This window comes from Colobus angolensis, unplaced genomic scaffold (genome assembly GCF_000951035.1).
Source record: "Colobus angolensis palliatus isolate OR3802 unplaced genomic scaffold, Cang.pa_1.0 Scaffold38, whole genome shotgun sequence".
Classification (NCBI taxonomy): Eukaryota; Metazoa; Chordata; class Mammalia; order Primates; family Cercopithecidae; genus Colobus; species Colobus angolensis.
The window spans coordinates 3,677,895-3,694,955 of record NW_012117154.1 but is presented as its reverse complement, the minus strand read 5'-3'; the positions used below and the strand labels follow the sequence as shown (position 1 = coordinate 3,694,955).

General features: G+C 43.0%; 1 protein-coding gene across 1 annotated transcript in view; it reads left to right on the top strand.

Annotated features, from left to right (window-relative positions):
• The window catches only part of DSCAM (Down syndrome cell adhesion molecule), an 849,899-nt gene that overhangs the window by 737,382 nt on the left and 95,456 nt on the right, over positions 1 to 17,061 (top strand). The window contains exon 20 of the mRNA XM_011954055.1: positions 5,920 to 6,053. Within this exon, the coding sequence (XP_011809445.1) occupies positions 5,920 to 6,053 (134 nt within the window). The remainder of the gene's footprint in view (positions 1 to 5,919; positions 6,054 to 17,061) is intronic.

The window sequence follows — 17,061 nt, the reverse complement described above, 5'->3', positions numbered from 1 at the left end:
GGAAAGATAACACAAACAAAATGAATCTATTAATCTTCCAATTGCTATTTTCACTCTGAAGGCAAAAGCTAGTTTCAGCCTTGATCCCTTTACACAAGAGTAAACTTTGCATATGTATCAGTAGAGATAGTTAAGTTCAAATATTGACTGAACACATCACTAATGCACGTAACTCTGAAGGCACATGTGAGAGGGCCAGCAGCAGGTGTAATATGTCATCTCTACTCCCTCCCCACCGTCAATTAGCAAATCTTATTGGGAGGAGACCTGAAAGTAGAGCTAAGAGGAAGCAAAAAAATAAGCTGACATCCAGATACCTCTGAATCCTCCGACCACCCATACCTTGAGCCATACATACTTATGGAGGTGTGGATAGTATGTGCCTGTGACGTGTGCTGGGGTGATTATATGACCACACCTCAGTGGACCTGAAAGGGGGTAGATTGCATGTTGTGTTTGCATAGCCACCAGCGGTGCTGCCCCTCAGTAGACACTGGGAAGTACAGCCGATCAACACTGCTTAGGATTCCTGGGCTCTATAGCTTATGGTAGTGTGCCCTGTGCAGTAGCAGGTATACCAGCAACACGACAGACAAGATGTCCTAGAAGAGGTTCCACCACGTGGCTTTCCACACTCCCTCTACTGCAGTGGTTCTCAAACTAGGTTCTTACACAGCCCAAGGGTTATTGGGTGGGCCCCAGTGGTAAGCAAGAGGCCCAGTGAGAGACTCCATTCTCTCCCTGACCCTGGCTTCAAGAGCTACCCCACTTCTACCTGTGTTATGTGCTGGGTTTCCACTTGATGGTGTGGTTAAAGGATCAGTCAAACATTTAAAGAATGTTTGAACACTCCTGCTCTAGTGAGAGGAAAGGCCAAAAATACCAGAGTCTTATGGACATGGGAAGAGAAAAGGGACATATGTGCATTGCTTGGTGAGATGACAGCTGTGAACGTGACATGTCCCTCCAGGATTGTAGCATCTGCACGGCACGGCATGGCTCAGGAAAAGCCACTGAAAAGTTGTGGGCTCAGAAGGATCTGGCTACCATGGTGTACCACATATGTACATGCATGTTTGTGTGTGCACATGCGCATACACACACACCTGCCTGTGGCTGTTTACTAAGAGCAGAAAAATGATGGTGAAAAAAAATGAAGCTGACTGCAGTGTTTGTGTGAGTGTTTAGTCAGAGTTTCATCTGATATTCATACTTAAACCAAAGCAATACTGTTTCAGAAAAATGATTTTGGTATTTTACATTAAGGTATGTTACGGAGAGCTTACCCACTTGTATTTATTTTCTATGCTGTGGAACAGATTGCTACAACCTTAACACCTTAAAGCAATACAAATGTCTTATCTCATCGTTTCCAAGTGTCAGGCATCCAGGTCTGGTTGAGCTGAGTCCCCTGCTCAGGGTCCCACAGATGAATCACGGTGTGAGCTGGGGCTGTGCCCTCATCTGAGGTCAGGGTTTCCCAGGCTCACAAGTTACTGGTGGGATTTTGTTTGTTTGTTTGTTTTTGGCTATGGGGCTGGAGTCACCAGCTTCCAGAGGCTGCCTGTTACTCCCTGTCACACCCCCTACCGCATGGCGGCTTCCTCCTTCAAGGCCAATAGGAAAGCCTCACATGGCTTCCAATCCCTCTGACCTCTTCTGTCTCCCTCTGACCGCCATCTCCTCTTCTAAGGGGTGCATCTGATTAAACCCAGCCCACTCAGGAAACTTTCCTTTCCATTAACTGAAAGTCAAGTGATTAGGACCTCAGTGATACCTGCACAAGCCCTTTGCCACATGACACAACCTGCCCATGGGAGGATCTGTCCATCGTAGTAACAGGTGCCACACCCATTCAAAGGGAAGGAATCACCCAGGCACATACACTAGAGGGCAAGGATCTTGGGACCCATCGTAGAATCCTGCCTACCACACAGACACGAATGAAATCATATCTGTATTGAGGATCTAGTATGTTCCAGATACTGGCCCAGGAACTAAAGATGCAGAGAAACAGGATGGGCATGGTGGGGTTTGCAAGCTAGTGGGGGAGACAGATGTTGATAGATCACCCCTGAGTGGATTGTGTCAAGTGCAATGATGAAAACGAGTCTCAACAGAGACATGGGAGCCCTGACCTGACCTAAGCTGATGATCAGGGAAGACTTCCTGGAGGAAATGACACATACTAGACCCTGAGAGATGAGTAGGAGTTGCCAGGGAGAAGGCAGAGGGTGGGAAAAAGTCCAGACAGAGGCATCCCAAGGCTCTGGATCATGGCAGCCCAAGGGCCCGGGGTGGGAGAAGCAGACCACGTTCAGGGAACTGAAACAGAGCTCAGTGTGGGGGAGCACCAGCGAATCAGGGGGAGAGCCCAGCTGCTGACCTGTCATGTCCATGTGGACCTCCAAAGGGCTCGTCAAGTCACAGTGGGAAGAGAATTTCAGGTTCTGGTTCTTGAAACTGAGAAGATGGGGGGAGCCCATTTCCTGAGATGGGGCAAGAGAAGCGCAGGTTTGGATAGAAGACGGTGAGCCCTGTTGTGACTATGTTGGCCTAAGGTGCCTGTGTGACCCCTGGTGGGAACGTCTCAGCCAACTGGACACATGAGACACAGAAGCATCTGCAGCTCAGAAGGGATGTCCAGGTGCATTGGAGGAATGTAGAAGAGAGAATTCTCTGAAGGCCACATTCTTTACTGCAATCAATTAAACTTGTATGCAGAACTTCTCTCTACGATGCCCAGGAATTCATGAAAACTTACCAAGCTTGTTTTGACCTTCATAAGAAAAACTCAGATTACCAAAATGGAATGTGGTCACTAAGAATGTTTCAAGAAAATATGTCCCAGACAGACATATACCATTTTTTACTCCATCCTCTGCCATCTCTGTCTTCTGCAACTCTCAGTGTCTGGTGTTTGTCATTCACCACTGAGTCACAAAGTAAAGGCTAGTATCATTTAATGACATTTAATCTAAGGACATAAGGATGGTTATTAGAGATGATAGCTAGAACTTATTTAGCGCCTACTCTACAGAGAATGGTAAATAAATCATTTACATGAAGTATCTCTTGTAAATCTAACAGCAAAAACATAAGCTGGCACAATTATTGTTGTCGATTTATAAATGAGGGAACTAAAGATTATTAGAGAAGTTAATCGACTTGCTCAGGACATGGAACTAAGGGGTAGAGCCGCATGAAACCAGCAGTGAGGCTCCAGGGCCCACACCTTTAAGCTTTATGATATTGTCCAAACCAGAACGAAAATGTTAAGTTCTAGCTCTGAAAAGATTAGCTCAGTCATCCAGAAAACGTTTCCAAAATGCCGTGTTCTTCAAATTTTCTATGTTGTTATTTTATTGTACAAAGTTCTAGTAACCATACAAGGAAAGACTGTGCAAGATAGATCATAAATCCATGTAGGAGGAGTCAACTGCGAGTTTAGATGGTGTAGTCAAAGCTGCTTGATCGGCTGTGACACAGGCATGCTCATGGAAATCCTCGATTGAAACAAGGAATCACCAAACTTTACAGTGGCCAAGAAGTACCTGAAATGCTGCGTTTTAACTGAATACATATAAATATATATTCACTCCCTAATCATTCTCTAATCACATGACTTAGGATCACTTCAAGTTTTGGGTGAAAACATTGGAGTTCTGTGCCATCTTTTACTCCATGAACTGTGTCTTTAATGTGTAGCATCTGCATTTTTCAGCTGGTGTCTCAAGAGCATGTGACCATTTATCAACGATCTATTTGCAAATGGAGACAAATCCACATGTTCCATTCTTCTCAGTGGTCCTGACCAAACATAAATCAGCCTCCTTCCTTCCTTCCTTCCTTCCTTCCTTCCTTGCTTCCTTCCTTCCTTGCTTCCTTCCTTCCTTCCTTTCTTCCTTCCTTCCTTCTTTTCTTCTTTCTTTTCTTTTTTTATCCTTCCTTCCTTTTGTCTTCCCTTCTTCCTTCCCCCCTTCCTTCCTTCCCTTCTTTTTTCTTCCCTCTTTCCCTTCTTCCTTCCCTCCTTCATTCCTTTTGTTCTTCCCTCCTTGATTTCTTTCTCTTTTTAATTTCTTTCTAACTTGCCTCTAAGGAAGCCTTTCCAAAGCAGTCCCATTAACTGTCATAGAAACAGCTTTCTTTGCACTTGAATTTCATTGGTTTATGTATTGAATTAACTTACAGTATTACCCGTGACAGGTACAATTGTCATGAACAGGTTGGAAACAAATAGAATTGACTCCTCTTCAGCAGCCATTCAACTGGTTGGTGCTAAACTACTTGGCCTCCTAAAGAGAAGATGTCCAGCAAGAGTGTTCACTGTGGTGAACACCAACCAGCGGCTTTATGGAAACGACTGAGAGTGTTGGCTAAGCTGGGTGTCTACTAGGATTAAAATCCTCATGAAACGTTCACTCTGCCCTTGTTCAGGAGGAGCCCTGGCAGCTCTGAACTAGGTTGTGGATGTCTTAGACATTGCCCTCACCTGATTGGGGTTTGTTCTCACGGGATTTCTTAACCCAGGATCTATCATTTATGTGTGTTACCTTTTCTAGACCTTCCACTGTCTGCAAGACTTGCCAAAACTGGATTTTATATTTTCAAATGGTGACTGTGTCCAACCCAAGTTAGTTCTCACCGGAGCTCTTGGTTTTGTTATGCAGACTTAGAAGAGTCAAGATGACAATTATGAGATGCACGTTCAACTCCAAAACTATTTACTGAGCAGTTGCATTGGCGTCAAAGCAGTAAAAGACTCACAGCTTTCTCCAGGGGTTTGCAAGGGACTTATATTGCCTTGAATTTCAGTGCCTCCATCAATGTGCTTGCCCTCCATGTGGACAGTGAGGTTAATGAGGAACAAAGCAAGAGCTCTGATGCCTTTCTCACTGGCACCTATGACATTTTGGCATCTTCTGTGTCTTGGTCATCTCACCCCACCCCCCACCTCTTCAACCTGGAAAATAAAAGAACAAGAAGAGCGGGACATGCCTTCAATCTCACTCCCAAATCACGCTTAATATTGCTGCCATCATGTTCTGCCTTCTTAGCTGGTTTACAGGGGAGAGTTTGTCTTACATGGATACTGTGAATCTTTGATACAGTAATCCCTATTCATCAACAATATTTCCATTTCTCCTGAGCCCAAAGTGGTGCCATTACAAAATGTCTGGGGTGAGGGAGAGTGGGGTCTCCATGGCTGAGGTAGTTCACCCTCATGCTTCTCAAATTCAGGATCCAAAAGGTTCACCCCCAGTACATTCAAAGCCAAAAACTGCAGCAGAAATAAGACTGATCCAGAAGTTAATTGTCCAGTTATCCAGAGGCAGGAAGTCTCCAGGCACTGAAATGGGCTGGGAAGGCTCCCCAGGACAAAAGGGACTAGAACTGACTGTATTAGGTCCTAGAGCTACAAAGAACCACAGACTCCAACATTAGGAATGTATTTGGTGTCTCTGAGTTCTAGAGGCCAGAAGTCCAGAATCAAGGTGTCTGCAGGGCTGGTTATCTCTGAGAGCTTTGAGACAAGCATCTGTTCTTGGCTTCTCTCCTTGGCTTATAGATGCCGTCTTCTCCCTGTGTCTTCACATCATCTTCCCTCTATACCTGTCTGTCTCTGTGCCAAAACTGGCCTTTTTATAAGGAGACCAAAAGTACTGGATTAGAGGCCACACTAACAAACTCATTTTAACTCGATTACCTCTGTAAAGACCCTACCTCCAATGACAGTGTCATTCTGAGGTCCTGGGGGTTAGGACTTCAACATATGTATTTGGGGGGACACAGCAGAACCCATAATGCTCATCCTCAAAGAGCTGAATAGTAAGCATGGAGTGGGGTCGTGTTGGGAGGCGTGGGCCTGCAAGCCCAAGTCAAGGCCCCACCTTGTGACTAAACACACGGCTCTTCCAGTTCCAGGTCCTCCCGCGGGCGTGAAGGCAGCAGCGGCCTCAGCCTCCATGGTCTTTGTGTCCTGGCTTCCCCCTCTCAAGCTGAACGGCATCATCCGAAAGTACACTGTATTCTGCTCCCACCCCTATCCCACAGTAAGTTGGTAAATAACCAAGTGCCTTTCAAGCGTCTGCCAGGGACGAGCTGCAGGTGCTCGTGCTGGACAGTTTCGTTCCTTTGTTTCCCACCTACTTGGGTCTTTCTGGTGGTTTTGTTTTGCCCCTGCTGTCTCCACATACAAAGCAAAGTCCTCATTTACACCTCATTTGAAAATACGCTCCTGAATCATGACAAGGGGGACAATTGTCTGGAATTACTGTTTATTTGGTGAGTTCCCACTAAACTGCCAGCAGCCTGATCAAAATCAAAGCCCAGAGGCCTTAATTGTGCCTTAATTGATAGTCAGTGGACAACACCTATTGATTTTACTGTTGGACTCATCATGACGGGCACTTCACGCCTTCCCTCCCTCCCGACTCCTTCCCTCCCTCCTTTCTTCCCTCCCACCCCACCCCATCCCTCCCTTTCCCTCCTCCATCTCACACTGGGAAAAGAATAGCAGGCAAAACCCTATTGTGCTAGAAATGAGAGACTTTCATGAAGATCCATTACCCTTACGGTTATAGCAGTCAGCCTGGTTCATTGTGAAGGAACTAAAAGTTATTTACTATTCAAAGTGTGGTTTTTGTTATCATTCATATTATTGCTGCTGAATAATTATTATAAAATTAGACTGCTTCTGAGACCACACCAAAACATATCAAAAAGGGAAATTAAAAAAAAAAAGAAAACATTGAAATCACCCACCAAAAATGATGATGTCTTCATAGAAACATTATGACACTTTCTGCGGCAGGTGCTGTGTTTCTTCCATCTTTGCGTTTCCAGCTTCCAGTATAGAACTTGACACATGTAGTCATTCACTAAGCGTTTGTGGAGTGAATATACACACTGGTTTTGTTTATTTTCTGGTAAAATACACAAAACGTAAAACTTAGCATCTTTTTTGTTGTTGTTGTTGTTTTGCATTTCTTATTATTATTATACTTTAAGTTCTAGGGTACATGTGCATAACGTGCAGGTTTGTTACATATGTATACTTGTGCCCTGTTGGTGTGCTGCACCCATCAACTCGTCAGCACCCATCAATTCGTCATTTATATCAGGTATAACTCCCAATGCAATCACTCCCCCCTCCCTCCTCCCCATGATAGGCCCCGGTGTGTGATGTTCCCCTTCCCGAGTCCAAGTGATCTCATTGTTCAGTTCCCACCTATGAGTGAGAACATGCGGTGTTTGGTTTTCTCTTCTTGTGATAGTTTGCTAATAATGATGGTTTCCAGCTGCATCCATGTCCCTACAAAGGATGCAAACTCATCCTTTTTTATGGCTGCATAATATTCCATGGTGTATATGTGCCACATTTTCTTAATCCAGTCTGTCACAGATGGACATTTGGGTTGATTCCAAGTCTTTGCTATTGTGAATAGTGCCGCAGTAAACATACGTGTGCATGTGTCTTTATAGCAGCATGATTTATTATCCTTTGGGTATATACCCAGTAATGGGATGGCTGGGTCATATGGGACTTCTAGTTCTAGATCCTTGAGGAATTGCCATACTGTTTTCCATAATGGTTGAACTAGTTTACAATCCCACCAACAGTGTAAAAGCGTTCCTATTTCTCCACATCCTCTCCAGCACCTGTTGTTTCCTGACTTTTGAATGATTGCCATTCTAACTGGTGTGAGATGGTATCTCATTGTGGTTTTGATTTGCATTTCTCTGATGACCAGTGATGATGAGCATTTTTTCATGTGTCTGTTGGCTGTATGAATGTCTTCTTTTGAGAAATGTCTGTTCATATCCTTTGCCCACTTTTTGATGGGGTTGTTTGTTTTTTTCTTGTAAATTTGTTTGAGTTCCTTGTAGGTTCTGGATATCAGCCCTTTGTCAGATGAGTAGATTGCAAAAATTTTCTCCCATTCTGTAGGTTGCCTGTTCACTGTGATGGTAGTTTCTTTTGTTGTGCAGAAGCTCTTTAGTTTAATTAGATCCCATGTGTCAATTTTGGCTTTTGTTGCCGTTGCTTTTGGTGTTTTAGACATGAAGTCGTTGCCCATGCCTATGTCCTGAATGGTACTACCTAGGTTTTCTTCTAGGGTTTTTATGGTTTTAGGTCTAACATTTAACTCTCTAATCAGAACAAAGCTGGAGGCATCACGCTACCTGACTTCAAACTATACTACAAGGCTACAGTAACCAAAACAGCATGGTCCTGGTACCAAAACAGAGATATAGACCAATGGAACAGAACAGAGTCCTCAGAAATAATACCACACATCTACAGCCATCTGATCTTTGACAAACCTGAGAGAAACAAGAAATGGGGAAAGGATTCCCTATTTAATAAATGGTGCTGGGAAAATTGGCTAGCCATAAGTAGAAAGCTGAAACTGGATCCTTTCCTTACTCCTTATACAAAAACTTAGCATCTTAACCACTTTGATTATCGAGTTTATCAGTGTTAAATACCTTCACATTGTTGTGAAACCATCGCCACCATCCATTTCCAGAACTCTGCAAAACCAAAACTCTGTCCCCATTAAACACGAATTCCCCATCCTCCCTCCAGCCAGCCCCTGGCACCCACCATTCTACTTTCTGTCTCTGGATTTGACTCCTCTAGAGATCTCATGCATGTGGAATGATACAGCATTTATCACTTAGTGAGCGGCTCGTTTCATTGACCTGATATCCTCAAGGTTCATCCATGTTGTAGCATGCGATGGAATCTCCTTCCTTGTGAAGGCTGAAAAATATCCCCAAACAAATTTATGGATTAATCTTTTCATCAAGGTGATGTGTTTGTGCAAGCTTAGAGTCCACAGGGGCCCTTGAGGCCTGGTGTACCCCAACAGTGAGTGTGAGCGAGAGAGTGTGTGGGCTTGCTTGGCCCATGAAGGTCCGTCTGTCTGCTAAAAAAAGGTGCGTGCTCTACTGCTTATGCATTCATGGCAGTACTCTGTCCTTGAAGTCAATACGTAAATGTAAATGGTCTGAGTTAGGCTCCACAGTGTTTTTATGGGCTTCTGATGTGGTTTTCAGTATGCTGTTAATCCTCACTTGCTGAATCCTACCATCAAAGCCCAGAGATGTAGAGCACCGTAGACACAGAAAAAAAACTGAGCCATTGTGCCCTCTACTGAGAGTGGCAATTCTTCGAGGACCCCCCACCCTGCCCAGGGTGGCTTCTGATTTTCTCCTTAACACTGACGTGTCCCTGTATTCACCAAAGAGAGACAAAAATTATTGCTGAAATAAAGCATACTCATTTTCCAGTAGAACTTGAATTGTATCTGTATTAGCATTCACTCATTCAGTCATTGATCTCTTTGCTACGGGATTCATGTTTGCTGTTTTGACTCTAACAGGCTAGAAAGCACCTAGCAGGGTACAGAAACACCAGCAGCTTCCTCTCGTTTTGTCTTCTCAGTCAGATCTTTATCTGTAAACTAAAAATCCCTACCTGGCTTATTTGAAATGAGTCCTTAGTGACTGATGCTTACTGAGGAAGCCCCTCTTTGTGGATGATACAGGCTGTATCTGGCTCTGTCCTCCCAGCCTGAGAATTACATACAATAAAAAAGGAAGAAAAAACATCCTATCCTGAAAATAAAGTCACACAGGTGTTGTTAGATGGGGGTAGATATGCGTTTCCCCGGGATTTCTCCTGTCTCTTCGCCCACAGAACAATGGGATTTGACCTGCCCAGGATCTTAACAATACACTCTCAAAAGGGACAGTAATGAGGGCCAGCCAGGCATGGTGGCTCACGCCTGTAATCCCAGCACTTTGGGAAGCCAAGGCAGGAGGATCACTTGAGGCCAGGAGTTTGAGACCAGCCTGGCCAACATATGAAACTCCGTCTCTACAAAAAATACAAAAATTAGCCAGGCATGGTGGCACATGCCTGTAATCCCAGGTACTTGGGAGGAGGCTGAGGCAGTAGAAACTCTTGAACCTGGGAGGCAGAGGTGGCAGTGAGCTGAAATAACACCACTGCACTCCAGCCTGGGCAACACAGCAAGACTCCGTAAAAAAGAAAAAAAAGACAGTAATGAGAACAAACCAACCAGAAAAAGGTGGGAAATAACAGCTGAGATTTTTATCAGGGTATCTCTGTGTTGCATTTTGACCATATTAAAAAGACAAGAGACGTAGAAATATGATGAGCAGGTGCCTGTGTTCTTCCAGGCGGTGATACCTAAAAAGTGTTACAAGGAGGTGCAGAACCCCAGAGCACCCTCATCGAAGTGAAGTGAACTAAAAATAGTTCCATCTCCATATCCACATTCCTATCTATCTATCTTAACCATCATTTAAGACCATGAGGCCTATTTTTTACATCAAATAATATCGTTGAGAGTCAAGGTCAGAGACAATTATTTCTCTTCAGAGGTGAATATTTGTAAAGAGTATCTATTATTCTGTTTTAAATATGAAATGATCAAGAAACTTTAAAGTACAGGAAAGGAGAGTTTTTTTGTTTTTTTGGTTTTTTTGGTTTTTTCTTTATTATTTTTTTTCCGTCAGTTTCTGCAATTTGACTTTCAGTAAACTGGATGCTGTCAAGTTTTCTGAGGCATTTGCATTTCTGGCTATGTGTACGAATGACCACCAGAGGGCAGTACGAGCTCTAGATATTTTCCTTGTTCATAAATCTGAATTTTTTTTATTTGAAATGATTTCATAGTTGAATGTAGAACATAGGGGGATAAATCAGGACACAATATGCCTTGTAATTTGATCCTTTTTATAAGAGTCCCTCAGATAACCTCCTCGCTGATGTCAATTTCTCTCAAGATCCCAAATTCATCTCCCTTTCTTGGGAAAGGACATTGTTAAAATAGACAAGCTTTTTAATCTAATATGTGACATATAATGTCTGCTAATAGGCATTTATTTCATGGTGCTGTCTCAGTTTAGCTTACAAAAAGCCATTAGAATTTGAAACATTGTGGCCCGATGACAAGTTAGAGTAACTGAGAAGGAATCTGCAAACAGGTTGTCTACAGATGGTGCTGACTGAACTTGAACCTTCCCTCGGGGGTCCAGCAGTGCAACGAGATATTAAACTCCCCAATCAGAGATTCAAACTGCAAAATCTCAAAAGTCATTAGATTCAGAGCCTCATCCCCATAATTTGCAGATTCTGGCTATTAATTTTAATATATAATGGTTTGAATGATCAAACAATCTATTATAAGCAATGAAAGTCCAAAGACGTGAGACGGCCCTTTTGAGGTCTCAGGAAGGAAACAGTCAAGCTTCGTTTCCTCCCTGATGCTCCGGTCTACATAAAAGCAGTCTGCAAAAATTTTACATACAGACTGCTTTTACTATATACACATTAAATAAGCATTATGATATAGACATTGCCTATTTCACAATGCTAATCTCATTTACAGAGCTTAGAAATGTAAAATTAGGAAGCACAGACTTCTCATTAATGAAAACTAAAAGTCAGAAGGCATGAAATATCTCTGAGCTGTGATTCACATTAGTTATTCCAGCTTCAGATGATAATATTATTCAGTTCCTATACATAGTACATGCTCAATAAATGTTGCTGAGTGAACCAGTGAGAATACACCACTACTCTTCTTACCCAGAAGACTTGGGGAATTAAACTCTTCACAGTGTAGACCACAACTTAGAATTAAACAAGTCTTCTGGTTTTCTGGGAGGCAAAGTAGCTCACCAGGTCCAGACAGCTTCCCACCCCAGGCAACAGGTGTGTGTTTGCCTCCCAACCGGCCGCAGACTGCATCGAATAAAGCCATAGTCAGGCTGAGGGCGAAAGGGGACTTCCAAGGACCAGAAATGTGCCAGAATCTCAAGGAGTGGGAAAGTGGTATAACGTGGAATCCGGAAAGCAGCGTCTAACATGCTCGTGTGTATCTACAATGATACTCATCACAGTGTTCATTCTTCCTCTCACACGAAACAGGGACCTCCTGGCTGTATTAAAATGTCATTCCTCCCTCCCAGTACCCTCCCTATTTGATGTCACTGTAGCGTATAGTGACACTACTAGACAGCAGTTTGCTTTTAAAATCCTCCTTTTCTTAGCTTCCATTATCTTGTTTTTTATTCTTTGTTGCTTGTCGTCCCTCTGCTTCCCACCCTTAAATGTAGGCATTTTCCAATATTCTTCCTTTATCACTTTTAATATTCTTCACTATCTCCGTGGATCATTGACTCTGCTCGTATAATTTAACTAGCGTCTGAAATTAAAGAGTTCACATTTTTTATTTCTAATCCTGACAATCTTAGAGAACCATCAGTCCTATATTTCCAACTTACCACCATCTGCGTACTCAGGAAGACCTCTCCAGTACTTCACATTCAGTGTGCCCACAAACGCATTTAGACTTGTCTCTCCCTCTCTTCCTGTGTTCTAGTTTAGCTGATGATCTGACAAAATCTGCTGCTTTCTGACCAGAAGCTCTGAGCTACCTATAGTTCCTCTCCTAATCATTTATTCATTTATACCACAAATAAACAGAGCACTACTCTTATGCCAAGCTCTGAGCCAGGTTCTGAATCACATCACTCAAGAGATGCTGAGTTAGGGGGCATCACAAACAGGCCTGAAACCTCAGTGATTTACAACAACCAATGGTTTTATTTTTCTTTCACGATCATGCTCATTGTGAGTACATGGCAGTCCATGCCGTGTTATCTTCACTCCAGGAAGGACCCAGGCAGGTTTCATGACAAAGAGAAAGAAATCTCTGAGGCTCTGACATAGGCATGTAAATGCTCCAGCACAAATCATGGGCCAGAATCTGTTGTAAGATTCTGGTCCATGTGTTAACCACAAGGGAACCACGACGTATGCTCCAAACCCATACCCAGAAGTTCTAGGAAAGGCAGGAAACACTGGACAATGTCACTCTTATGTGTGATGTGACAGAGGACACAGCAGTGATGTGTACAGCACAGTGCAGGAGTACGGACGGGGGGTCACTCAAACACAGGGCCAGAGACGGTTGCTTGGAACACATAGCTAGTCCTGGCTTGCAGGAAGAGAAGAATTTTACCTGATAAATCAGAGGCAGGAAGGGGTAATATGATCAATATGATCAGAGGAAACAAATGAGCAAAGTGACATCATGTCACAAGAGCCCTCTGCAATGTCTTGTTTGTTTGTTTGTTTGTGTGTTTGTTTGTTTGTTTGTTTTGAGACGGAGTTTCACTCTGTTGCCAGGCTGGAGTGCAGTGGCACAATCTTGGCTCACTGCAACCTCTGCCTCCCAGGTTCAAACGATTCTCCTGCCTCAACCTCCTGAGTAGCTGGGATTACAGGTGCCCACCACCACGCCAGGCTAATTTTTGTGGTTTTAGTGGAGACGGCGTTTCACCATGTTGGCCGGGCTGGTCTCGAACTCCTGACCTCAGGTGATGCGCCCACCTCTGCCTCGCAATGCAAGGTCTTCTTAATCTCCTTTCCTTTCACACCCACTGCCCTTACCTTGCTTCAGGTCCTCCCCTGGGGAACCAAAACCAAGTCAGAAGCCTTCCCACTGCCAGGCTCAACTCCCAGTCTGCTGTCCACATCCCTGTCACAATTCATTTTTCCAATTCTGAATCTGAGCATGTTATTCCTTTGTGCAAATTTCTTGGATGACTTCTCATTTTTTACCTAAAGACATTCAAAATTCTCAATATGACCTAGATAGATTTCCACAATCCAACTGCAGCTCCTATCTAGTTTCATATTCTACTAACCTTCTTCCATCCAGTATCTAAGTAATACCATGTCTTTTACGTGTCTGCATTTGTGTACGTGTGTGTGTCTGTGTGTGTGTGTACGTGTGTATTGGACTCTCCTTGCCTTTTCCATCTCATCCTCTTTGGTAAAAATGTTTATTGTTTAAAGCTGAACTTAAATGCTATATTTTTATTTCACCATTTCTTAGCACTGGCTACATGTTAGGCACTGGCTGCCAAAAGCTTTATACCTATGGTTTTTGAACTTGTTCCATGGTGACCTGCAATAGAAAATATAAGTTATAATCACACTGTGAAAGTACATGCACACCACAAACTTACATTTACTACACGTGATGCCCTCTGCTATTTTCTGTTCCATTTGAGATTTTTTCTATTCTATTTCATTTTGTTTGTTTTTTTTTTTTTTTTTTTTTGAGACGGAGTCTTGCTCTGTCGCCCAGGCTGGAGTGCAGTGGCCGGATCTCAGCTCACTGCAAGCTCCGCCTCCCGGGTTTACACCATTCCCCTGCCTCAGCTTCCCGAGTAGCTGGGACTACAGGCAACTGCCACCTCGCCCGGCTAGATTTTTGTGTTTTTTAGTAGACACGGGGTTTCACCGTGTTAGCCAGGATGGTCTCAATCTCCTGACCTCGTGATCCGCCCGTCTCGGCCTCCCAAAGTGCTGGGATTAGAGGCTTGAGCCAATGCGCCCGGCCTTCATTTTGTTTTTAAAGTGGTTATCATGTTCCACTAAATTCCTCCTGTGACTCATATTTTAAAAAATACTGTTGTGCATCAGTTAATTCTGGTGACTATCTTACACAGGAAGCGTTGTGATTGTTATCTTCATTGACCGATACTGAAATGAAGACTGTACAATCTGGCCAGAGCCACGCAGGTTAGCAAAGGAAGACGGGACCTGCAACCCGCAGGGGGCTGAGTTCTGAGTCCCAGCTCTTTGTCCTGATGCTCACCTGCCTTCCCTGGGATGTCAGCTCCATCCTGCCCCAGCGTTCCCAGCACTGACTTTCAACCTCACTTTGACATAACCACAATCTCTCGCGTTGTTGTTAGACATGGGCATAGGCTGGCAAACCTGTTACTGTGCTGAAACAGTGGATGCTCCTCAAATGTGTGTTGAATTAAATTTTATAGATTATGATTGTGAGTCATCTAAAAGAGGTTAAATTGTGTAATGAAGCTGTAGCTTAATAAGGCAAGAAATTGTGTTATGTACTTTGGGATGCTTTGTATCCCAGAAGGATTTGGATTGAGTGCTTGTGCTTTTAAATCACTTACATAGAAATCATTCTTCCATCATTTTATTTAAATGACTTAAGGGTGAATCTTTTTTTTTTTTTTTTTTTTGAGACAGAGTCTCGCTCTTTTCCCCAGGCTGGAGGGCAGTGGTGCGATTTTGGCTCACTGCAAGCTCTGCCTGCCGGGTTCACGCCATTCTCCTGCCTCAGCCTCCCGAGTAGCTGGGACTACAGGTGCACACGGCCACGCCCAGCTAACTTTTTGTATTTTTAGTAGAGACGGACTTTCACCATGTTAGCCAGGATGGTCTCAATCTCCTGACCTCGTGATCTGCCTGCCTCGGCTTCCCAAAGTGCTGGGATTACAGGCGTGAGCCACCATACCCGGCTGAATCTCTCTCTCTCTTTTTTTTTAATAATAGAAAATCTGAAAATTATGGAGATACCACAAGTTAACCTAAAAATAGACAAGTGTGTTCCATTTACACACATGTAATGAATCATGTACATGAGACCTTTGTGGAGTGCTTCTGTGTGGCAGGCAGATGCTAGGCTCTGTATGTTCTTAGATCATCCAAATGTTATTATAGCCCCAGCATCCTATCATGGAATCATATGGCTGGAAAAAAACCTAGAAGGGTTTCTTTGAGGCAAAGCTACATCTAAACATCTCAGACATATGAAAATCAGTTCTGGTTTTTTAAAGTTTCTTGAGAAGTCTATTCTTGAAGCTTTCTTGGAAATATCTTTGGATTTCACGGCTAGTTCTAATGGAATGCAGTTGTTTACTTTTTAATTTTTAAGTTCAAGGGTAACGTGCAGGTTTGTTATAGAGGTAAACTTGTGTCACAGATTTTGTTTTACGGATTATTTCATCACCCAGGTGTTAATCCTAATACCCATTAGTTGTTTTTCCTGATCTTCCCCCTCCTCTCACCCTCCACCCTCCAAAAGGTGTGTGTTGTGTGTTGTTCCCCTCTATGTGTCCGTATGTTCTCATAATTTCGCTACCACATACAAGTGAGAACATGTGGTATTCGTTTTTCTATTTCTGTGTTAGTTTGCTAAGAATAATGGCATCCCGCTCCATCCATCTCTGCAAAGGACACGATCTTGTTCTTTTTCATGATTGCATAGTATTCTGTGGTGTATATTTATCACATTTTTTTTATCTAGTCTATCATTGATGGACACTTAGATTGGTTTCACATCTTTGCTATTGTGAATAGTGCTGCAATTAATATATGTGTTCATGTGTCTTTATAACATAATGATTTATATTCCTTTGGGTATATACCCAGTAATGGGATTGCCAGGTCAAATGGTATTTCTGTCTTTAGGTCTTTGAGCAGAGTTGCCACACTGTCTTTCACAATGGCTGAACTAATTTATACTCCCATCCACAGTGCATAAGCACCCCTTTTTCTCCACAACCTCACCAGCATCTCTTATTTTTTGACTTGTTAATAATAGTCATTTTGACTGGTGTGAGGTGGTATCTCATCGTGGTTTTGATTTGCATTTCTCTAATGATCAGTGATGTTGAGCTTTTCCTATGCTTGTTGGCTGCATGTATGTTCTCTTTTGAAAAGTCTCTGTTCATGCCCTCTGCCCACATTTTATGGGATTGTTTTCTTCTTGTAAATTTAAGTTTCTTATAAAGGTTGAATACTAGACCTTTGTCAGATGCATAGTTTGCAAAAATTTTCTCCCATTCTGTCAGCTGTTTACTCTGTTGATAATTTATTTTGCTGCACAGAAGCTTTTTCATTTGCTCGATCCCATTTGTCCATTTTTGTTGTGGATGCAAATTGCTTTTGGTGTCTTCATGAAATCTTTGCCCATGCCTATGTCCTGAATAGTAATATTACCTAGGCTGTCTTCCAGAGTGTTTATAGCTTTAGGTTTTACATTTACATTTTGAAATCCATCTTGAGTTGATTTTTGTATACGGTGTAAGGAAGGGGGCCAGTTTCAATCTTCTGCATATTATAGCTAGCTAGTTATCCCAGCACCATTTGTTGAATAGGGAATCTTTCTCCATTGCTTGTTTTTGTCAGGT